This window comes from Neophocaena asiaeorientalis, unplaced genomic scaffold (genome assembly GCF_003031525.2).
Source record: "Neophocaena asiaeorientalis asiaeorientalis breed wild unplaced genomic scaffold, Neophocaena_asiaeorientalis_V1.1 scaffold100, whole genome shotgun sequence".
NCBI lineage: Eukaryota > Metazoa > Chordata > Mammalia > Artiodactyla > Phocoenidae > Neophocaena > Neophocaena asiaeorientalis.
Window position 1 is genome coordinate 1985089 of NW_020173955.1, and position 25984 is coordinate 2011072.

Below are 25984 nucleotides of genomic sequence, written 5' to 3' on the forward strand. Positions count from 1 at the left end.
ACTTAAGCCCTAATGAGATTCCTCATACTCTTTAAAAATATATAGCTAGGTGAAATAAAAAATGTTTGCTTTTCAAAATTTTAAACAGTAACTTGAAAGCTTCACTTTATAAAAAATAATAATGGTTTATTTTATAATGCTCTTGTCTGCATTTAAATTTGCTTATTCAAATGCAAGAAAATGCAGGTAAAGAACTGTCATATCTAAAGATACAGTTGTCTCTTGGTATCCATGGAGGACTAATTCCAACACCCCCTGCAGATATCAAATCTGGGGATGCTCAAGTCCCTTATGTAAAATGGTAGAATACAGCCAGCCCTCTGTATCTGTGGGTTCCACATCCATGGATACAGAGGGCCAACTGTATAACTTAATTGACGAAAAATAAGGCATTTTGCTTTGACAGACACAGACTCTTCAAAATCATACAAGAAATAATTCAAGAGAATGTCTTATTTTGAAGCATGATTTCTATAAAGAAAATTATACTCATTTTTAAAGATTATCTTTTCTAATAGCATATTTTAATTAAAAAAACTGCTTTTAAATGTTTTTCTCTGGAGCCAGCATCATGCATTTGCAAGAAACAAGAATTCTTTAATGGAAATATAAATTTTTGGTTTTAGAGAGCAATAAAAGTAAAAAAAAAAGTTGATTTAAATTCTCATCTGTTAATTGAACTTTTATCAAGGTTCCCTTTATAGTCTTTTTCTCACTGGTGGTTTTAACTATTTAAAGTAAATTAAAAACTTTAGCCTAGACTAGAGGTTATTAATGACTTTGGCCCATGAATTCTTTTGGCAATGAACCCCTTCTCAGAATAATGTTATGATGTGTATAAAATACATATGATTACTCTTTTGACAAAATTCAGCACACAGTTTTGATAAAAACTCTCCAGAAAGTGCGCATAGAGGGAACCTACCTCAACATAATAAAGGCAATATATGACAAACCTACACCTAACATCATACTCAATGGTGAAAAGCTGAAAGCATGTCCTCTAAGATCAGGAACAAGACAAGGAGGTCCACTCTTGCCACTTTTATTCAACACAGTTTTGGAAGTCCTAGCTACAGCAATCAGAGAAGAAAAATAAATAAAAGGAATCCAAATTGGAAAAGAAGAAGTTAAACTGTCACTGTTTGCAGATGACATGATACCATACACAGAAGATCCTAAAGATGCTACCAGAAAACTACCAGAGCTCATCAATGAATATGGTAAAGTTGCAGGTTACAAAATTAATACACAGAAATCTGTTGCATTTCTATACACTAACAACAAAAGATCAGAAAGAGAAATTCAAGAAACAATCCCATTTACCATCCTATCAAAAAGAATAAATTACCTAGGAATAAACCTACCTAAGGAGACAAGAGACCTGTACTCTGAAAACTGTAAGACTCTGATGAAAGAAATCGAAGAAGGCACTAACAGATGGAAAGATATACCATGTTCATGGATTGGAAGAATCAATATTGTCAAAATGACTATACTACCCAAGGCAATCTACAGATTCAATGCAATCCTTAACAAATTACCAATGGCATTTTTCACAGAACTAGAACAAAAAATCTTAAACTTTGTATGGAGACACAAAAGACCCCAAATAGCCAAAGCAATATTGAGAAAGAAAAACGGAGCTGGAGGTGTCAGGCTGACTTCAGACTATACTACAAAGCTACAGTCAGCAAAACAGTATGGTACTGGCACAAAAACAGAAATATAGATAAGTGGAACAGGACAGAAAGCCCAGAAATAAACCCACACACCTATGGTCAATTAATCTACGACAAATGAGGCAAGACTACACAAGGTGGAAAGACAGTCTCTTCAACAAATAGTGCTGGGAAAACTGGACAGCTACATGTAAAAAAATGAAATTAAATCATTCTTTAACACCATACACAAAAATAAGCTCAAAATGGATTAAAGACCTAGATGTGAGACTGGACACTATAAATCTCCTAGAGGAACACATAGGCAGAACACTCTGTAACATAAATTGCATCAATATCTTTTTCGATCTGTCTCCCAGAATAATGGAAATAAAAACAAAAATAAACAAATGGGACCTAATTAAACTCAAAAGCTTTTGCACAGCAAAGGAAACCATAAACAAAATGAAAAGACAACCCACAGATTAGGAGAAAATATTTGCAAATGACGTGACCAACAAGTCTCCAAAATTTAAAAACAGCCCATGAGGCTTCATATTATCAAAACAAACAACTGAATCAAAAAATGGGCAGAAGACATAAATAGACATTTCATCAAAGACATACAGATGGCCCAGAGGCACAGGAAAAGATGTTCAACATTGCTAATTATTAGAGAAATGCAAATCAAAACTACAATGAGATATCACCTCACACCAGTCAAAACGGCTATCATCAAAAAATCCACAAATGATAAAATCTGGAGAGGGTGTGGAGAGAAGGGAACCCTCCTACACTGCTGGTGGGAATGTAAATTGGTACAGCCACTATGGAGAACAGTATGGAAGTTCCTTAAAAAACTAAAAATAGAGCTACCATATGACCCTGCAATCCCACTCCTGGGCATATATCCTGAGAAAAACATGGTCTGAAAGAATACATGCACCCCAGTGTTCACTGTAGCACTGTTTACAATAGCTGAGACATGGAAGCAACCTTTATCTATTCCATCGACAAAGGAATGGATAAAGAAGATGTGGTATATATATATACAATGGAATATTACTGAGCCATTAAAAAGAATGCAATAATGCCATTAGCAGCAACATGGATGGACCTAGAGATTGTCATACTGAGTGAAGTAAGTCAGACAGAGAAAGAGAAATATCATATGATATCCCTTATATGGGAATCTAAAAAGAAATGATACATGAACTTATTTACAAAACGGAAACAGACTCACAGACTTAGAGAATGAATTTATGGTTACCAGGGGGGAAGGATGAGGGGAAGGGATAGTTAGGGAGTTGGGGAACAACATGTACACACTGCTATATTTAAAATGGATAACCAACAAGGACCTATTGTATAGTACAGGGAACTCTGCTCAATGTTATGTGGCAGCCTGGATGGGAGGGGAGTTTGGGGGAGAATGGATACATGTGTATGTATGTATGGTTGAGCCCCTCTGCTGTGCACCTGAAACTATCACAACATTGTTAATCGGCTATACTCCAATATAAAATAAAAAGTTAAAAAAATACATATGGTGCTTCCCTGGTGGCGCAGTGGTTGAGAGTCCACCTGCCGATGCAAGGGACACGGGTTCGTGCCCTGGTCCAGGAACATCCCACATGCCATGGAGCAGCTGGGCCCGTGAGCCATGGCCCCTGAGCCTGCGCGTCTGGAGCCTGTGCTCCGCAGCAGGAAAGGCCACAACAGTGAGAGGCCCGCATACCGAAAAAAAACAAAAAAAACCCCAAAAAAACCCCATATGATTACACAAGAAACCAATTATTGAAAAATAAGTATTTGAAAATATTAGGAAAATGGAATTTGAGAAACAAATGTGCTTCTTATGGATGTACAAACTGCTACAATTATGAAGAAGTGATGAGCTTAAAAGGTAGCTGTAGATATTTGCAACTGTAAAGGGATATGAAAATATCTGAGATTCTACAGGTGAAAAAGTCTCAGGCATGGCTAATACTACAGTGGTTTGTTGTTTAAATTGATAATTGAAGAAAATGCTAAATTTCAGTTAAAGAAATGAGAAAATAATTTTTTTTTTTCCCTAGCCATGATCAAGGATCCCCTGAATTCTATCCATAGCTCCGAGGTTAAGAACTCTTGCTCTAAGACAACACTTTTCAGTTGAAGAATTCAATTCAGCAGGGAAAAGAGCATTAATGAGTACCTGCTGTATGCTGAGATAGGTGCTTCCTCCTTTTTTATGTTGTGGTGCACACAGAAAACTGTAATATCGTGCTGCATTTGGGGGTACATAGTTAAGTCAGCCTGCAGCCACAGTCAGCTGGCCCAGAGGGCTCTAGCAGCTCAGGCCTGTGCAGCTACCCTGAGGGCTGAAAGGATCAGTATCTTCCCCATACCAACTGGAAAGCTCTGACCTCAGTACATTAATTAATTATGTGGAAAAAAACTGCACAGTTTACCAGAAAAAGGGGGAAAAAGAGGGGAAAAAAAGAAAAGAAAAAAAAAGAACCAATGTTCAATCTTTTTGCCTCTGGGAACATATGGATTTTTTTTTGCATACCCATCAGGTTCCTGCTTTCATCCCCTCCCAACAGGTTTTTCTAAACTCACGGCACAACAGTTTGGATTGCACTTTTTAAAAGCTAAATCTTGCTAAGAGCTAAATAAAAGCAACATGCTTTAACAAACATTTAACACTTTATGAAGTTCATACATATTATTATAACCTGATGCCAGTCTGGCACTTGTGATTTTTAAAGGCCATGACAAACTAGAGTAAACCATGCATCCTACTGGAACTTTAGGAAATAGACTACCTTCTGTGAGCTATAGTTAGGACCTCACAAAACAACCTCACTTTCCCCAAATTAATAAATGCCTGAGGAGAAGCCAAAATTGACACTATGTATTTTTTTTCTTTGGCAATTCTTACCTTTTTGTTGTTCTCTTTAATGTCTTGAGGATTCAGAGACTTGTAGTCACTGAGGGAGAAAATGGCACAGTAGGTACATACAGTAATTGATAAAAACAGCTGTTTTTAAAACAAACTGAATCTTAAAATTTGACATTCAATAATACCAAAGAGTAACTAGCAATTTCACAGCAATTCTATCAACAAAACTAATAGTGTGGAAAATTAAGGAAATAAATTAATTAATTAAATATTAATAACAGTGATTACAAGTTCCAATGCCTGAAGCTTTCCATCTAAAAGAGAAGTTAAGGTAGGGGACCAGAGACTAGCCTGGACAACCAAATTCACCATGAGGTAACCCCTTGTTGTCAATGTATAAAGAGATACAGGCTTATCTGTCTCATCTCATTTTAACCCTAACACAATTTTCATAATAATTTGAAGTCAGTTTTTTGTACGAGATTAAGGAAAAAAATATGCTCTTTTAAAACAGAAAAGATTGTTTTTAGGCATCAAGAAGGAACAACTTTTCTTTCTGGGATATATTTCTTCTCCCAAAAAGCAAGAGTATGGGTGATAAAAAAAAAAATCAAGTATTTCAGGACATGTGCTAAGAAATTATTTTATGGTTTGTTTCTTTTTTTAATAAAACTTTATTATTTACAAAATATTTATAGGAATGGAAAGTGTTTCTACTTACATTAAATCTGGTCTAAAGTGGTGTAATATTGCACAAAAAGATAAACCATTTCTCCACGATGTAGTAAAATTGGTGATTTTCACTCCCCGGTAATTTTTTGTAACTTCTTTGCACCATACAAGCAATGACTGACTAGCATTTGGCTTTCGTCCCAAAACAGGACTTGGTATAGGACTCGGCTAAAAAAAATGAAAAGAGGAAAACATTAAAATAATTTAATGGAAGTTGAAAATTAACATTAATTGACCTAACTGGATCTCTTGAACACTTTGATGTCAGTTTAGGTACTTCAAAACTGTCACTTCAAGACAACTGTAACCTCTAAGAAAGGAGACATGAATCTTAAGTTATTATCTTCAGTTTAAGCCTATGGCGTCTGCTTGACAAAGATATACATATGCAAGATTTTAATGTTATACATAAGAACAGGCCAAGAGCTACATTAATGGAAACATTAAAGTATTTAAATACTTAAGGCTGAATATCTATATAACTCTCACATACTGAAAAAATCTTCCCCAAATGCAATCATGTACAAATATAGTTTCTTTTTGAGTATATTAAAAAGAATGTATTTTGAAGTCTAACTGTAGCACAAATTGTTAGTAGTGAAGAGGTCAAAATAATAGTTTTTAAAAATACAGTAATTGGGAATTCCCTGGTGGTCCAGTGGTTAGGACTCGGTGCTTTCATTGCAGGGGCCCAGGTTCATTCCCTGGTTGGGGAACTAAGATCCCGCAGGCCGCGAGGTGTGACCAAAAAATATATATACATACAGTAATCATACACATTTTAGTGCAATGATAACCATATTCAAACATACTTCTTATATAAATTTAATTCTGGCAAAACAGATTTAGTTATTAGCGACAGTCAGGTGTTGGTAGTAATAGCACACATCAGTATATAATTTGGATTTGCTCCAAATATCTTCTAATTATTGATGGCTACTTTTGGATATTATTAGGTTAGCTAGGTGTGTGGGTGTAGGGGGATGTGTGTTTTAAATCTAAAGCATTTACTTGATTTTTCCCCTTGTTCATATACTTAAAACAACAATGATAACAACAAAACAAAGACTCATAATAAGATTTTTATCCTAAACTTTTGTTATTCTTAAAACCATGTCATTTTCTTTTACTGAATAACAATCACATTTTGTGATGGTAATTAGAGGTTGATATAATTGAAAACTATAAAAAAAACTACTAAAAGTTTCTAGACTTTAAATATTGCTATCAATTAAGAGTGCTGGCTATAGACATAAATAGAAGCCCTCTAAAATAAGGTGAAAGGAGAACAATTATTTACCCCTAATATCATTTGAGTTTAACAAGCAAACCATTCTTGCCACACAGCTTACTTAAGAAAGACCAATGATGCCCCCATTTGACAAAAGGATGTTAGTGCCAAACAATTTAAATCAGCCCCACATAATTATGATTTATGTATTCACTGCTCCTGTGGGAAGACAAGTAAGAAACACCAAGAATGTAATTTCTTATTTTATTAACTGTCTGATTAACGAATTGTTATATAAACAACCATGAATCTAGCAAAGCGTTGTTCTTTAAATGATCACCTATACAAAGTCAATGTTGAAAAATTTCCAGGTCATAAAAATCAGCAAATTTGGGTTAGTTCTACTTAATATGAAGAAGTAGATAAAAAATAGAATCCCCAATAGAGGAGAATATTTACCTTAGAATAAATGATAGCTTTTTTTTTTTTAACATCTTTATTGGAGTATAATTGCTTTACAATGGTGTGTTAGTTTCCATTTTATAACAAAGTGAATCAGTCATACATATACACATATCCCCATATCTCTTCCCTCTTGCGTCTCCCTCCCTCCCACCCTCCCTATCCCACCCCTCTAGGGATCACCCTAGATCAGCACCGAGCTGATCTCCCTGTGCTATGCAGCTGCTTCCCACTAGCTACCTGTTTTACGTTTGGTAGTGTATATATGTCCATGCCACTGTCTCACTTTGTCCCAGCTTACCCTTCCCCCTCCCCGTATCCTCAAGTTCATTCTCCAGTAGGTCTGCGTCTTTGTTCCCGTCTTGCCCCTATGTTCTTCACGATCATTTTTTTTTGTTTTGTAGATTTAGATTTTTAGATATATGTGTTAGCATATGGTATTTGTTTTTCTCTTTCTGACTTACTTCACTCTGTATGACAGACTCTAGGTCCATCCACCTCACTACAAAAAACTCAATTTCATTTCTTTTTATGGCTGAGTAATAGTCCATTGTATGTATGTGCCACGAAGAGGCTGTCTTTTCTCCAGTGTATATTCTTGCCTCTTTTATCAAAGATAAGGTGACCATATGTGCGTGGGTTTATCTCTGGACTTTTATCCTGTTCCATTGATCTATATTTCTGTTTTTGTGCCAGTACCATACTGTCTTGATTACTGTAGCTTTGTAGTATAGTCTGAAGTCAGGGAGCCTGATTCCTCCATCTCCATTTTTCTTTCTCAAGATTGCTTTGGCTATTCAGGGTCTTTTGTGTTTGCACACAAATTACAAAATTTTTTGTTCTAGTTCTGTGAAATGTGATAGCTCTTTTAACTATCAATCTAGCATGTATTAAAATGACAACCCTCCACCCCCGGCCCTGCACTGTAAGGCATGTGGGACTTCCCCAGCCCGGGATGGAACCCACGCCCCCTGCAGTGGAAGCATGGAGTCTTAACCACTGAACCACCGGGGAAGTCCTAAAATGAACTATTAAATATGTAAAAGTGACTTTTCATAAAGGCAATCTTTTAAATAATGGAAAATCTTTTCAAAAATGTGTTTGTGACTAGTTCATTGATTCCTTGGCTCGTCCACAGAGCATTCTTCACTGCAGTTCCAGATTAAGTGAGTAGAGGGATTTGAAAGTCACAGTGAAAAGTCACTTTTAGGTAAAATGATATTTTCAAATCCCTCTAGCCAAGGATTCAATGAACTAGGCACAAACACATTTATTTAAAAGATTGCCTTTATTAAAATGTTTTTCTATATCAAATTATACTATTAAGGTATTGATTAATTTCAAGCATGTGTAGCATGTACACAGGCCAGATAATCTGCAATTATCGTTACACCGATTAATTCTAGTCATCAATAGCATGTACATAAGTAAAGTACAAATGCCACTGTCACCATGCTGTAATCTAGAGTGGCTTTCTGTACTTAAAAATTGAGAAAAACCTACCATGTCATTATGATTATGAATATATTCTTGTTTCTAAGAAGGCTCAATATGAAAAGGCTAGAAGAACTAAAGTAAACTTTGGATTTATCCTAACACAAAACCCTTGTATTAAAACATCTCACAGGGATGCTTATTGCACTGCCAGGAAAAAGAAGTCATATGTAATGGAAGAAACTGATGAAATTATAAGCCCTATAAACGATCATGTTGGTTGCAGACAAAGAAAACTGAAGTAGAACCACTGTTTGATGAATCATCCACTTCAGAAGGGCTGAGCTTTCATCCGATATTTTGCAGAGGGTAAGAAAGAAAGAAATAGCTATATCATTTCAAAACCTTCAGTATATAAATGGATGAAACTGCTTGTTTCTTGCTACAGACGGCTCCTGATTTTGTATGTGGCAGCTTCCTTGACTTCCCTATGTCTCAGCTTCCTCATCTATGAAATGGGGGATTGTAATGATACTTGTCTCACAGTGCTGTTATAGTAACAAGATCTGCCTTCCTTGCCTTCCACCCATTATGCTCATTACCACCCTCTCCTTTGATCACTCTGAACCAAACTGACTTCTTTGCTGTTCCTTGGATACCCCAGATGGGGTCCCACCTTAGTGCCTTTACACAGATTGTTCCAGTTGTACGATTAACTCCAATACAACCATCTCTATCAGGCCTATTCTGACCACCCCATCTAATAATGCAACCCATCTCTATTGCCCAATCCCAAACCATCACTCCTGACCTTCCCTTCCCTTACTCTGATGTTTCCATAGTATTTATAATCTTCTTATAGTCCACATACTTTATTTTGGTCATTACCAAAATGTACTTATTGGCTATGTTTATTGCTTATTACCTGTCCATCCTCAGTAAATAAAAGGGCTATGAGGGCAGGGATTTTAATTTGTTTTTTTATCAACCTATCCCAGAACAGTTCCTGGCATATAGTAGGTACTCAGTAAATACTGTTAAATGAATAAATGCATGCAAAACATTTAGCACAAAGTACAGCACATAGTAACCATTTGGTGAATGTTAACTGCAATTATAATTACTACCACTGATACAGTATCAGCACTTGAATTCCTATTTTTGAGGGTCTTTTGGAAATTTGAATCGCCATGAATTTCTTCAAGACAGTGGAAAATTTTTTTGCAAACCAAGCTTTAACTCAGCGGTCCCCAACCTTTTTGGCATCATGGACTGGTTTCCTGGAAGACAATTTCTCCACTGACAGGGTGGGGGTAGGAGAGATGGTTCGGGAGGTAATGCGAGCGATGGGGAACAGCAGACGAAGCCTTGCTAGCTCACCGGCCGTTCACCTCCTGCTGTGCAGCCCGGGTTCCTAACAGGCCACAGACCGTTATTGGCTGGGGACCCCTGCTTTAACTAGAAGATAATCTTGATACTCTATGTGCAAAATGGGGTACTTGGAATTTTTGGCAATCTTTTTTTTAATGGGTTTGTTAAAAAAAAGAAACTCTGAATGACTTTGTAATTTATTGTTTTCCGAAGAAAGAAAGATACCAAAATCTTGCCATTAAGGGTAGAAACAAATTTCAAATGTTGGAACAACCATTTAAAAGTTCTTTCTTGTATTTTTGCAACGACCGGATGTATGAGAAAGTATCTCTACTTAACATGTTGGGAAAGTAAAGCACAGATATTACAGTTGTCTTTTTTATGCACTGAGAGAGGAAATATCTAAAAGCCATTCTAATTATAACTTTAGGATCAGAATAATCAGAGTCTGTTTAATTAGGTGATCCAGTTTGCTCTCAGTCAAGGCACTGTGTGGATGAAATTGCACAATCTCAGTTTAACTGAGAACTACAGTTAGATGTCAACCAACATGATTATTAAGGCAGTTTAAAGTGGTGAGAGTAGAGAGGATCTAGGACTTGAGACCACAGTTTGACTTGACAGTTCTAGGCTCTAATATAGATAATATTAAAATACTATTTCTGTTAACATAGCATACTACATGCAGTATTAAAGACAGTAAGGCCACCAAGTTATTCTTGCTAACAACAGCAACAGGATCTCTTTCAGGAAACCTAGTCAAATAACTTGTTACAAAGTTTCCTAAGTTTCAACAGTTGTAAGAAATTTCAATTCCACTTTCTTCTACTCTACTCCTCTGACTACAGTTGCTTTCTCTTTGGCTGTCTCCCCTTCTTCCACTGATACAAGCATATATTCCTCTAGGTATTGCTCTAAATAGTTTTCTCTCTCCACACTTTGAATTGATTCACTCCCAGGATTCCAACTATCACTTCCATGCAGATGATTCCCAAATATACATTTATAGTTCAAAACTATCTCAAGTTGACATTTCCAGCTGGCTGTCCTTCCTGCCACATAAAATTCAGACTCAATATGTCCCAAACCATAATTATACTTTTTCCTTATAACCTGCTTCATTTTTATTATGTTTGCAAATGATATTACAATTATATTGTCCCAATCATCTAGACTCTCTCAGAATCAGCTTTGAACTCTCTTCCTTCACCTATCATCCTTTACTAGTTAATTCACAGGCAATTTTGATTTTATTGTTGTAAAGTTTTTGCAATTTATCTTCTTTTGCCTAGGCTATTGCAAAATCTTCCAAATAGGTTTTCCTTCTTCCATTTCTCTTATTTGACCCATTGCCACAGCAACAATCTTAAAGTGCAGATCAAAGTCTCTAAAGGCTCTCAAGAACATACAAAATGATGTCAAAATACTGAGCATTGAACATCAAAGCTTTTTCAATGTTTCTATTCTCTAGATGACTCATTATTCTATAAAATCACTATGGTTTCCTGCCAGCTCCCAGCTCCCCCACTTCCAGTCTTTGATCTTACAGACTGTCACCCAACTTGGAATATCTTCTGTCCCAAGTACAGCTGCTACAATTCCACTCTACCTTCAGGTAAGTTCAGCTGTCATCTCCCACATGAACTCTCTTTTCAACTCCTAGTCAGTAGGAGCACTTTTCAATTTTCCTTTGACTCTTTATGTCTCTCTTATAACATTTTTACTACAATATATTCAATTCTTCTTTCTACAAAAAGACTAACTTTTCATTAATTCTTAAAGTATATTCTGAGCACCTACTATTTCCCACATACAATGTTAAAATCTTTACATGGATTAGCTAATTTAATCTTACAACTCCTCTGAGATAGTTGTTATTCCCAATTTCAGTTGAGAAAACTGACATTATACACCTAGAAGTGGAGGAGTTAGAATCTATACCAAGGTGTTCCCATTCCAGAGCCTGTTCTCTTAAACAACATGCATTTCACACTTTGAGATAATGTAGTTTTAGGACCTCAGTAAAACCTGTAAGTTTTTTTGAGACTAGTGATTGCTTCGGTCAACTTATCTTTTTCAGAACTTAGATCACTGCCCCAGTGTATATTAAATTAATTGATTTTTAAAAAGGCAATCTAACCACTTTAAAACCTAGGGGTATTCTATTAGTAAAATTCTTTGCGCATTCTGCTGTATCTTAGATTATTGGTTGGAACTAGAACTAAGTACAGAGCAATGAGATACACACTACCATTGCTAAAGCTGCAGGACATTTTGGTCTCCCTACTACTGATTCTGGGTAGTCTTCTCCCAACCACAAATTATTGCAAATGGTTGAGGGAACTTTGGATAAATTTAACATTTGGTGAGCCCCAAGCAACAGCAGTGGTGAAAACAAGAATATTTGTATCAGTACTGTTCCTATCCTTTTTCAAAGTGTTTTCATTTAAGTAATTTCAATTTATTCTCAGAGAAAAACTGAAAGTTAGGCTTTGTTATTCTACTACTAGACAATCAGAAAGATTATTCTGTAATAAAGTCATATTGGGAGGAACTTCTGTTTACATTAAAGGAGGACTAACATCTGAACACATTTTTTAAAAGCTGAACAAAGTATTTTTTAGGGGACTTTCCTGCAGGTCCAGTGGTTAAGAATCTGTCTTGCAAAGCAGGGGACGATGGTTGGATCCTTTGTCAGGGAACTAAGATCCCACATGCCGCGGGGCAACTAAGCCCGCGTACCACAACTACAGAGCCCACACACTACAACTAGAGAGAAGCCCGCACACCGCAACGAAGAGCCTGCCCGCACGAAAAATCCCACGTGCCGCAACTAAGACCAAATAAATAAATAAATAACAATTTTAAAAAGTACTTTTTAGACAACCTTCTAAGAAATGTCCAAGTCTAGACCTGGACAGACTAGAAAACCATAGTGAGTGAAACTCTCACTTCCCCTTTCCTAATGGTTGATCTGGAAGAGTGAGTTAAGAGACAGAGCTACACTTTTGGTAGACTTCCAAACAGCAATATGATCCCCTCTACCCTCAAAAGTAGAAAAAATAAAATAATAAAGAGCACAAAAACATATTGTACAACACAGGGAATATAGCCAATATTTTATAACAACTATAAATGAAACATAACCTTTAAAAATTGTAAAGCACTTTGTTGTACACCTAAAACTTATATAATATTGTACAGCAACTAACTGCAATAAAAAAAGATGAAAGCAAAAAATAATGAAATAGAAGGTAAACATACAATAAAAAGGATCAACAAAACCAAAAGTTGCTTCTTTGAAAAGACAAAATTGTTTAAAATTATAGTGTGACTGATCAAGAAAAAAAGAGGGAAGCAAATTCCTAGAAAAGTATAGCCAGAAGAAATAAAAATCCTGGAGAGTTCTATCACTATTAAAGAAACTGAATTTGTAATTAAATACCTTCCTATAAAAAATACTTTGACTTAAGTGATAAATTCCACCAAACATTCAAGGAAGAAATATCTCCAACATTACACAAATTCTTCCAGAGAGTAAGAAAAATGAGTTTAATTTCCCACCTCATTTCATGATCCAAGCAAATCTTTTTTTTCTTCATGATACTTTTTTTAAAAAAAATTTATTGAACTATAGTTGATTTACAATGTTGTATTAATTTCTGCTGTACAGCAAAATGACTGTCATACATATATATATAATATATATTCTTTTTCATATTCTTCCCCATTTTGGTTTATCATAGGATACTGAATATAGTTCCCTGTGCTACACAGTAGGATCTTCTTCTTTATCCATCCTATATATACTAGTTTGCATCTGCAAATCCCAAACTCCCCTACCACCGTCCCCCACACCCACTTGATAACCACAAGTCTGTTCTCTATGTTGTTGAGTCTTTGTTTCGTAGATATATTCATTTGTGTCATATTTTAGATTCCACATATAAGTGATATCATATGGTATTTGTCTTTCTCTTTCTGACTTACTTCTGTCAGTATGATAATCTCTAGGTTCATCCATGTTGCTACAAATGGCATGATTTCATTCTTTTTTTTTTTTCTTTTCCTGTGGTACGTGGGCCTCTCACTGTTGTGGCCTCTCCTGTTGCGGAGCACAGGCTCCGGACGTGCAGGCTCAGCGGCCATGGCTCACGGACCCAGCCGCTCCACAGCACATGGGATCTTCCCGGACCGGGGCACGAACCCGTGTCCCCTGCATCGGCAGGCAGACTCTCAACCACTGCGCCACCAGGGAATCCCGATTTCATTCTTTTTTATGGCTAAGTACATACACATACACACACACCCCATATCTTCTTTACCCATTCGTCTATTGATGGACATTTAGATTGTTTCCATGTCTTGGCTATTGTAAATAATGCTGCAATGAAAACAGGGTGCATGTATCTTTTCAAATTATAGTTTTTTCTGGGTATATGCCCAAGAGTGGATCCCTATCAAATTACCCATGACATTTTTAAGAGAACTATAACAAATAATCCTAAAATAGAACAAAGCAGGAGGCATAACCCTCCCAGACTTCAGACAATACTACAAAGCTACAGTAATCAAAACAATGTGGTACTGGCACAAAAACAGACATATGGATCAATGGAACAGAATAGAGAGCCCAGAAATAAACCCACACACCTATGGTCAATTAACGTGTGACAAAGGAGGCAAGAATCTATAATGCGGAAAAGACAGTCTCTTCGGCAAGTGGTGCTGGGAAAGTTGGACAGCCGCATGTAAACCAATGAAGTTAGAACACACCCTTACACCATTCAAAAGTAAACTTAAAATGGCTTAAAGACTTAAATATAAGACATGACACCATAAAACCCCTAAAAGAGAACACAGGTAAAACATTCTCTGACATAAATCATACCAATGTTTTCTTAGGTCAGTCTCCCAAGGCAACATAAATAAAAGCAAAAATAAACAAGTGGGACCTAATTAAACTTACAAGCTTCTGTACAGCAAAGGAAACCATAAACAAAATGAAGAGGCAACCTAAGGACTGGAAGAAAATATTTACAAATGATGCGACTGACAAGGGCATCAAAATATACAAACAGCTCATACAACTCAATAACCAAAAAACAAACAACCCAATTGAAAAATGCACAGAAGACCTAAATAGACATTTCTCCAAAGAAGACATACACATGGCCAATAGGCACATAAAAAGATGTTCATCATTGCTAATTATTAGAGAAATGAAAATCAAAATCAAGCAAATCTTGAAACCAAAATTCAATAGGATAACACAAAATTACAAAAAAAGTCATGGGGCTTCCCTGGTGGCACAGTGGTTGAGAGTCCGCCTGCCGATGCAGGGGACACGGGTTTGTGCCCTGGTCTGGGAAGATCCCACATGCCGCAGAGCAGCTAGGCCCGTGAGCCATGGCCGCTGAGCCTGCACGTCTGGAGCCTGTGCTCCGTAATGGGAGAGGCCACAACAGTGAGAGGCCCGCATACCGCAACAACAACAACAACAAAAAAGGTCATGAATATAGATACAAAAGTCTTAGTGAAAACGTTAGCACATTGAATCTAGCAATTTATAAATTGAACAAACTGGACTTACCACAGGAATGTACATTTGACTTAACATTAGCAAATCTATTGAGTTAACTTGCCAAATTAACAGATTATAGGGAAAATATATAGATACAACCATCTAAATAGATGCAGAAAAGTATTTAATAAAATTTTATGTCCATTTATAACCTATAAAGTAACCTTAGCAAACTAGTAGTAATAGAAAATCCCTTAACTTGTATAAAGCCTACAGCAAATATCACAATGGTAAAATAGTCAACGTTTTCCCTTCAAGACTGAGAATCTATCACCACTTTTATTCAACAATGTATTGAAGGTTCTTGCTATTGCATTAAGGCCAGAAAAATATATAATGATAGAAATATTAGAAAAGAAACAAAATTAAAACTAATTATTTACATATAATGTAATTATGTAGAAAATCCAAAGAAATCTACAGGTAATTCATTAGAATGAATAAGGGAATTTTAAAAGGTTGCGGGATACAAAAAACAATGTATTACAAAACCAACTGCATTCCTATACACCAACAAAGGCAGTTAGAAATTAAAAATTTTAAGATATTTTATGTCATTCATAGTGACATAAAAATAAAGTACTAAGAAATAAATCTATAAATAATGGATATGACTGCTATAAGAAACCTATCAAGCTTTATTATGAGAAAATAAATGAGACCTAAAGAGATGGAGAAATATACAATATTCATGGATTAGAATATTCAATTTTGTAAAGACACCAATTTTTTTTTTTTTTTTTGGTGGTACGCGGGCCTCTCACTGTTGTGGCCTCTCCCATTGCAGAGCACAGGCTCCAGACACGCAGGCCCAGCGGCCACGGCTCATGGGCCCAGCCACTCCGGGGCATGTGGGATCTTCCCGGACCAGGGCTCGAACCCAGGTCCCCTGCCTTGGCAGGCAGATTCTTAACCTCTGTGCCACCGGGGAAGTCCCCAGTGTTCTTAAGTACATTCTTATTGTGCAACAATCACCATCATCCATCTCCAGAACATTTTTCACCTTACAGAACTGATACTCTATATCCATTGAACAGTAATTCCCCATTTTGCCTTTTCCACAGCCCTTGGCAACCACCATTCTACTTTCCGTCTCTATGATTTTCACTATTCTAGGTACCTCAAATAAGTGGAATCATACATATCTGTCTTTTTGTGACTGGCTTATTTCACTTAGTGTAATGTTCTCAAGGTTCATCCATGCTGTAGCATACATCAGAATTTCCTTCCTTTTTGAGGCTAAATAATATTTTATTGTATGTATATACCACATTTTGTTTATCCATTCATCAATAGACACATGGGTTGCTTTCAGATTTTGGCTGTTGTGAATAATGCTGCTATGAATATGGGTGTACAAATATCTTGGGACCCTGCTTTCAATTCTTCTGGGTATACACCCAGAAGGGAAATTAGTGGATCATATAATTCTATTTAAAAATTTCTTGAGGAACTTCTATAGTGTTTTCCATTGTTGCTGCACCATTTTACATTCCCACCAACAGCACACAAGGGTCCCAATTTCTCCACATCCTCGCCAACACTTGCTATTTTCTGGGGTTCTTCTGGGTTGTTTTTGTTTTTGATAGGAGTCATCCTAATGGGTGTGAAGTGGTATCTCATTGTGGTTTTGATTTGCACTTCTCTAAAGATTATGGATGTTGAGCATTTTTTTCATGTGCTTATTGGTTATTCATATATCTTCTTTGGTGAAATGTTTATTCAAGTCCTTTGTTCATTTTTGAATTGTTTGCTTTTTGTTGTTGAGTTTTATAAATTCTCTATATATTTTGGATATTAATCCCTTATCAGATATATGATTTGCAAATATTTTCTCATATCATGTAGGCTGCCTTCTCACTCTCTTGTGTCCTTTGATGCACAAAATTTCAAATTTTCATGAAGTCCAATTTATCTATTTTTTCTTTTGTTGCCTATACCTTTGGTATTATATATTGTCAAATCTAAAGTCACGAAGCTTCTGCTTTATATTCTCTTCTAAGAGTTTTATAGTTTTAGCTCATACATTTAGGTCTTTGATCCATTTGGAGTTAATTTTTGAATATGGTATTAGGTAAGAGTCCAACTGCATTCTTTTGCATGAGGATATCTAGTTTTCCAGGATCATTTGTCTAAAACACTGTCCTGTTCCCACTGGATGGACTTGGTACTCTTGTTGAAAATCATTTGATCACATATGTGAGGGTTTATATCTGGGCTCTCTATTCTACTCCACTGGTCTTTGTCTGTCTTTATGCCAGAACCATACGTTTAATCACTGTAGCTTTGTAGTAAATTTTGAAATCAGGAAGTGTGAGCTCTCCAGCTTTGTTCTTTTTCAGGATTGTTCTGGCTATTCAGGGTCCCCTGAGGTTCCATATGAATTTCAGGATAGATTCTTCTATTTTTGCAAAAACAATTTTTGAATATGCAGATCACTTTGGGTGGTATTGATGTCTTAACAACAATAAATCTTTCAATCTATGAAAATATGAATTGCCCTTCCATTTATTTATGTTGTCTTTAATTTCTTTCATCATTGTTTTCTACCTTTCAGTGTGTAAGTCTTTTTACCTCCTTGGTTAGTTCCTTAGTATTTTATTCTTTTTGATACTATTGTAAATGGAGTTGTTTTCTTAACTTCCTTTTCAGGCTGTTGTTAGTGGTGGAAATGCAACTGATTTTTGTGTGTTGACCTTGTAACCTTTTCTGAACTTATTTATTAGTTCTGACAGTTTCTTTCTTTTCTTTTTTTCTCCGTGGAATCTTTAGGGTTTTCTATATATAAGATCATATCATCTGTGCACATAGATAATTTTACTTCTTCCATTCCAAACTGCATGGCTTTTATTTCTTATTCTTGCTTAATTGCTCTAGTATGGACTTCCGGTACAAAGCTGAACAGAAGCAGTGAGAGTAGGCATCCTTGTTTTGTTCCTGATCTTAGAGGAAAAGCTTTTTGCCTTTCACCATTGAGTATGGCTGTGGGTTATTCATATATGGCTTTTATTATATTAAGGTAGTTTCTGTCTATTCCTGGTTTGTTGAGTGCTTTTATCATGAAACGGTGTTGAACTTTTTCAAATGTTTTTTCTGCATCTATTGAGACGATCATCTGATTAAAAAATAGATTTTTGTCTGCTGAACCATTCTTGCATTCCAGGAATAAATGTCATTTGGTCATGATATGCAGTTCTTTTAATGTGCTGCTAAAATTCAGTTTGCTAAAATGTTCTTGAGGATTTGTGCATAAATGTTTATAAGGGATATTGGTCTACAGTTTCCTTTTCTTGCTATGTCGTTGGCTCTGCTATCAGGGCATTTGCTGGCATTACAGAATGAGTTAGGAAGTGTTCCCTTATCCTCAATTTTTTGGAAAACTTTGAGGATGACTTGGATTTTTTTTAACCTTAAATGTTTGATAGAATTCACCAGTGAAGCCACAGATCCAGGGCTTTTCTTTGCTGGGAATTTTTTTTTTTAATTTTTATTTATTATTTTTGGCTGTATTGGGTATTCGTCTCTGTGCGAGGGCTTTCTCTAGTTGCGGCAAGTGCAGGCCACTCTTCATAGCGGTGCGTGGGCCTCTCACTGTCGCGGCCTCTCTTGTTGCGGACCACAGGCTCCAGACGTGCAGGCTCAGTAGTCGTGGCTCACGGGTCCAGTTGCTTCACGGCATGTGGGATCTTCCCAAACCAGGGCTTGAACCCGTGTCCCCTGCATTGGCAGGCAGATTCTCAACCACTGTGCCACCAGGGAAGCCCCAACTGGGAAATTTTTGATGACTGATTCAATGTCTTTATGAATTTATAGGTCTATTCAGGTTTTTTGTTTCTTCATGATTCAGTCTTGGTAAGTTTTGTGTTTCCAGGAATTTGTCCATTTCATCTAAGTCATCCAATTTGTTGGTGTACAGCTATTCATAGTACTTTATTAATTATCCTTTTTATTTCTGTAGAATCGGTAGTAATGTTCTCACATTCATTTCTGATTTTATTTGTGCCTTCATTTTTTCTTAGTCCATCTTGTTTAAGGTCTGCCAATTCTGTTGATCTTTTCAAAGAACTAATTTTTGGTTTCATTGATTGTCTCTATCTTTTTTTTCCAAGACTTAATTTTCTCAGAGTTCTAGGTTCACAAAAAGTTTAGAGTTAAGTATAGAGATTTCTCACATACCCCCCTGCCACCACACATGCATAGCCTCTCCCATTACCTACATCATTCACCGTAACAGTACATTTGTTACCAAGGATGAACTACATTGATGCATCATAATCACCCAAAGTCCATAAAGTACCTTAAGGGGTTCACTCTTGGTGTTCCACATTCTTATCAATTTGGACAAATGTACAAAGACTATCCATCATTATAATATCATATAGAGTATTTTCACTCCTCTGTGTTCTGCCTATTCATTCCTGTCTACAACCCTGCTCCTGGCAGTGATCTTATTGTCTTCATATTTTTGCCTTTTTCAGAAATCATATAGTTGGAATCATACAGTATGTAGCCTTTCCTGAGGCTTTTTCACTTAGTAATATGCATTTAAAATTCCTTCATGTCATTTCATGGTTTGATAGCTCGTTTCTTTTCAGTGCTAAATAATATTCCATTGTCTGGATGTACCAGTTTATCCATTCATCTACTGAAGGACATCTTGGATACTTCCAAGTTTTGGCAATTATGAATAAAACTGCTATAATCATCTACTTGCAGGTTTCTGTGTGAATATTTGTTTTCAACTCCTTTGGATAAATACCATGGAGTGAAATTGGAGATCATAAGGTAAGAATATGTTTACTTTCATAAGAGATCACCAGTCTTCTGAAGTAGCTATACCATTTTTCATTCCCACCACCAATGAATGAGAGTTTTTATGCTCCACATCCTTGGTAGCTTTTGGTGTTTTCAGTGTTCTGGATTTTGGCCATTCTAATAGGTATGTAGTGGCATCTCATTGTTTTAATTGTCATTTCCCTGATGACATGTGATGTGGAGCATTTTTTAATATGCTCATTTGATATCTGTAAATCTTCTTTGGAGAGGTGTTGTTAAGGTCATTGGCCCATTTTTAAATTGGGTTGTTCTCTTATTGTTGAGATTTAAGAGTTTTTCTGGTTATTTTGGGTAACAGTCTTTTATCAGATATGTCTCTTGCAAATATTTTCTACCTATCTGTGGCCTGTCTTCTCATTTTCTCCACATTGTCTTTCACAGAGCAGGAGTTTTAAATTTTAATGAAATCCAGCTTATCCATTATCTCTTTCAGAGATTATGCCTTTGGTGTTGTATCTAAGTCTTCAAAATCCAGTGTGCACTTGGCACTTACAACACATCTCAATTTAGACAGGTGTTGAATGGCCGCATGTATCCAATGGCTACTACATGAGACAGTTACAGACATATTTTGATTTTTTTATACCTTACTTTGTTAATAAAAATTGTATATATTCAAGGTGTACAATGTGATGTTTTGATATATATACACACTATAAAATGATTACTACAACCAAGCAAATTAACATATCCATCACTTCACACTGTTACTTTTTTGTGTGTGGTGATAACATTTAAGATCTATTTCTTAGCAAATTTAAGCATACAATACAGTATTAACTATTATTAACTATCATTATGCTGTACATTAGATCATTAGAACTTATTTATTTTACATAAAACTTTGTACCCATTGACCAACATATTCTCCGCCTGCCACACACTCTTGCTAGTGACCATCATTCTGTGCTTCTATGAATTCCACTTTTCTTAGATTCCACATATAACTGAAATCCTGCAGTAGTCTTCCTTCTGAGCTTGATTTATTTCATTAGCATAATGTCCTCCAGGTTCATCCATGTTGTTACAAATGGCAGCATTTCCTCTTTTTAAGGGCTCAATAATATTCCATTGTAAATATATACTACAATTTCCTTATTTATTCATCCACTGACAGACACTTAGGTTGTTTCAATATCTTGGCTATCGTAAATAATGCAGCAATGAACATCAGAGTGTGTTTATCTCTTCAAGATAAGAGTTTCCTTTTCTCCACATCCTTGCCAACACTTATTTCTTGTTTTCTTTTTTAATAATAGTCTTCCTAGCAGGTTTTAGGTGGTATCTCACTATGGTTTTGATTTGCATTTCCTGGTGATCAGAGATGTTGAACACCTTTTCATAAACCTGTTGGCCATTTGTATGTCTTCTTTGGAAAAATGTATTCAGGTCCTCTGCCCATTTTTTGATCAGGTTATTTGTTTGTTGTTGTTGTTGCTGTTGCTGTTATTGAGTTATATGAGTTCCTCAACTATTTTAGGTATTAACCTTTTATCAGATATACAGTTTGGAAATATTTTCTCCCAATCCATAGGTTGCCTTTTCTTTCATGTTTTATTTCCTTGTACAGAAGCCTTTTAGTTTGATGTAGTCTCACTCATTTACTCTTAGTTTTGTTGCCTGTGCTTGGTATGGATCTGTTTGAGTTCTTCCTATTTGGAGTCAATCTTCTTGGATGTTTATATTTATATCTTTCAGCAAAATTGGTAACTTTTCAGCCATTATTTCTCCAAATAATCTCTTTGCCCCTTTCTCTCTCTCTCTCTTCTTATTTTAGGATTCTCATAATGTGTATAATGGTTCAGTTGATGGGGTCCACAAGTCCCTTAGGCTCTGTTCACACTCCTTTTTTTCCTGATACTTAGACTCTATAATTTCAATTGTTCTTTGTTCAAAGTCACTGATTCTTCAGCCTGCTCAAATCTGCCTTTGAATCCCTCCAGTGAATTTTCCATTTCAGTTATTGTGCTACTCATCTCTAGAATTTCCTTTTGCCTTCTTTTTAGGTTTTCTCTTTATTGATATTTCCATTTTGTTGGCTTTCTTCACATTTTCCTTTAATTCTCTGAGCATCTTTAAGACAACTGTTTTAAAGTCTTTGTCTAATAGGTGCACCACCTGGTCTTTTTCAGGGACAACAGCTTAATTTTTTTTCCTTTCAGGAGGTCATACTTGCCCGTTTCTTTGTATGTTTTGTAATTAATTTTTTCAAAACTGGATATTTGTTTTTTGTTTGTTTTTTTTAACAGTCAAAGAAGACTTTACTCAAGATTATTGCAGTAGGGAAGAGAGATAAACTCGACTCTGATGAAACAAAAGCCAGAAGAGATTTTAAGCACTGGCTTGAGCTAGTGAAAAAGTTCTGGAAGATGTTAGCAGGGAAATTTGTCCATGTGATTAGGCCTTCTGTAAAACTGGATATTTGATAACCAGTAATAATGTGGTAACCCTGGTTAACAGATTCACCTTCTCCTTCATGGTTTCCTTTCCTTTCCTTTTTTTTTTTTGGTTTATTTGTTTATATGTTTGTTTAATTATTGTAGGCTGTCTCCATGCTGTAGATTAGCCTGAGGCACAAACGTAAGGTCTTCTCAAGTGTTTTCTGAGCCTGTAATTTTCTCTGGTTGAGTGGTGATTTTCTAATTTCTTCTATATGAACAGTTGCTTTCCAATGTACTCATCTTTAATGTCTGGCTCCGCAGAGATAAAAAAAGACCAAAATGAAGAGGGAAAAAAGGCACCAGCCCTTTAAAACCTCTGAAAGTTGCTTCAGCCTGAGTGGGAAGGGCTTGCAACAATGTCTGGCCACTTCTATGTATGTACCTCTGTGATGAGAAGTAGCGAACAGCTATCAGAACATACATGTCTGATATATGCAAGACAGGGCCCTTATTGCTCACCCTGACTCCTGTAAGCTGAGTGCAAGCTGCTCCAATAATACATACATGGCTGCCTGCCATGGGGCTGGAAGGTGGGAGATGGGTAGCCACTGTTAAGCTAAGAGCTGAATTGACTACCATTAACTTCCTGGAAGTCGAAAGGCTTCAACAGACTCCAGAGTTCCAAAATACATCACACAATTCTGTCAGCTTAATTATTGTACAGCTAGAGAGATAGATTTCAGGTGTTTCCTACTCTTCTCTCTTCCCAGAATCCTCTACTTTATCAATAACTTTTTTTTTTTTTTTTGCGGTATGTGGGCCTCTCACTGTTGTGGCCTCTCCCATTGCAGAGCACAGACTCCGGACACGCAGGCCCAGTGGCCATGGCTCACGGGCCCAGCCGCTCCACAGCATGTGGGATCTTCCCAGACCAGGGCACGAACCCGTGTCCCCTGCATCAGCAGGCAGACGCTCAACCACTGCGCCACCAGGGAAGCCCCCTCAATACCTTTTAAGAGTCTAAAGGGGTTCTGAGACAAAAAAGTTTGAGAATCACTGTTGTAGACAATGCAGAAATACAGGTCAGGGAATTGCCATATTTTTAAATGACCAAAGTAACCAACATCAGCTTTGAGTGTATCAAAGCAAAATAAAGATAAGAAGACTAATTGGTGGCTTAAGTTTAAATTCTAGGCCCTAAACTAAAGCTCAAATTTTAGAAATATTCTCCTTGTTAGGTCACTAACAAAGAGTAAAAAGGTTGAAGAGATGAGGAACACTGAGCAATACAGGGGTATTTTCAGAGTATATTTATACCTATGTTGTTTCCTTATGGGGCATTGCCTAATCATTAATGAAATTAAAAACATAATAATGAGAGACCTCTGGGACAACATTAAACGCACCAACATTCGAATTATAGGGGTCCCAGAAGAAGAAGCGAAAAAGAAACGGACTGAGAAAATATTTGAAGAGATTATAGTTGAAAACTTCCCTAATATGGGAAAGGAAACAGTTAATCAAGTCCAGGAAGCGCTGAGAGTCCCACACAGGATAAATCCAAGGAGAAACACACCAAGACACATATTAATCAAACTATCAAAAATTAAATTCAAAGAAAAAATATTAAAAGCAGCAAGGAAAAAACAACAAATAACATACAAGGGAATCCCCATAAGGTTAACAGCTGATCTTTCAGCAGAAACTCTGCAAGCCAGAAGCATGTGGCAGGACATATTTAAAGTGATGAAAGGGAAAAACCTACAATCAAGATTACTCTACCCAGCAAGGATCTCAATTAGATTAGACGGAGAAATTAAAACCTTTACAGACAAGCAAAAACTATGAAAATTCAGCACCACCAAACCAGCTTTACAACAAATGCAAAAGGAACTTCTCTAGGCAGGAAACACAAGAGAAGGAAAAGACCTACAATAACAAACCCAAAACAATTAAGAAAATGGTAATAGGAACACACATATTGATACTATCTTAAATGTAAATGGATTAAATGCTCCAATGAAAAGATACAGACTGGCTGAACGGATACAAAAACAAGACACCGAGGGCTTCCCTGGTGGCACAGTGGTTGGAAGTCCGCCTGCTGATGCAGGGGACACGGGTTCGTGCCCTGGTCCAGAAGGATCCCACATGCTGCGGAGCGGCTGGGCCCATGAGCCATGGCCGCTGAGCATGCACGCCCAGAGCCTGCACTCCACAATGGGAGAGGCCACAACAGTGAGAGGCCCGCGTACTGCAAAATAAAAACAAAAACAAAAAACAAACAAAAAAGGACCCCGAATATATGCTGCCTACAAGAGACACACTTCAGACCGAGGGACACATACAGACTGAAAGTGAGGGGATGGAAAAAGATACTCCTGCAAATAGAAATCAAAAGAAAGCTGGAGTAGCAATTCTCATATCAGACAAAATAGACTTTAAAATAAAGACTATTACAGAAGACAAAGAAGGACACTACATAATGATCAAGGGAATCAATCCAAGAAGAAGATATAACAATTGTAAATATTTATGCACCCAACATAGGAGCACCTCAATACATAAGGCAAATGCTAACAGCCATAAAAGGGGAAATTGACAGTAACACAATCATAGTAGGGGATTTTAACACCCCACTTTCACCAATGGACAGATCATCCAAAATGAAAATAAATAAGGAAAAACAAGCTTTAAATGATACATTAAACAAGATGGACTTAACTGATATTTATAGGACATTCCATCCAAAAACAAAAGAATACACTTTCTCTCAAGTGCTCACGGAACATTCTCCAGGATAGATCATATCTTGGGTTACAAATCAAGCCTTGGTAAATTTAAGAAAATTGAAATCATATCAAGTAGTTTTTCGACCACAATGCTACCAGACTAGATATCAATTACAGGAAAAAATCTGTAAAAAATATAAATGCATGGAGGCTAAACAATACACTACTTAAAAGCCAAGAGATCACTGAAGAAATCAAAGAGAAAATCAAAAAATACCTAGAAACAATTGACAAAGAAAACACAACAACCCAAAACATATGGGATGCAGCAAAAGCAGTTCTAAGAGGGAAGTTTACAGCAATACAATCCTACCTCAAGAAACAAGAAACATCTCAAATAAACAACCTAACCTTACACTAAAAGCAATAAGAGAAAGAAGAACAAAAAACCCCCAAAGTTAGCAGAAGGAAAGAAATCATAAAGATCAGATCAGAAATAAATGAAAAAGAAATGAAGGAAACAATAGCAAAGATCAATAAAACTAAAAGCTGGTTCTTTGAGAAGATAAACAAAATAGATAAACCACTAGCCAGACTCATCAAGAAAAAAAGGGAGAAGACTCAAATCAATAGAATTAGAAATGAAAAAGGAGAAGTAACAACTGACACTGCA

General features: G+C 36.4%; 1 protein-coding gene across 5 annotated transcripts in view; it reads right to left on the bottom strand.

Moving 5' to 3' along the window:
• The window catches only part of EHBP1 (EH domain binding protein 1), a 342186-nt gene that overhangs the window by 97353 nt on the left and 218849 nt on the right, over positions 1 to 25984 (bottom strand). For all 5 annotated transcript variants that reach the window (XM_024753020.1, XM_024753019.1, XM_024753023.1 and 2 more), the window contains 2 exons: positions 5270 to 5448; positions 4588 to 4636 (listed from right to left, as the gene is read on the bottom strand). In XM_024753020.1, the coding sequence (XP_024608788.1) occupies positions 4588 to 4636; positions 5270 to 5448 (228 nt within the window). The remainder of the gene's footprint in view (positions 1 to 4587; positions 4637 to 5269; positions 5449 to 25984) is intronic.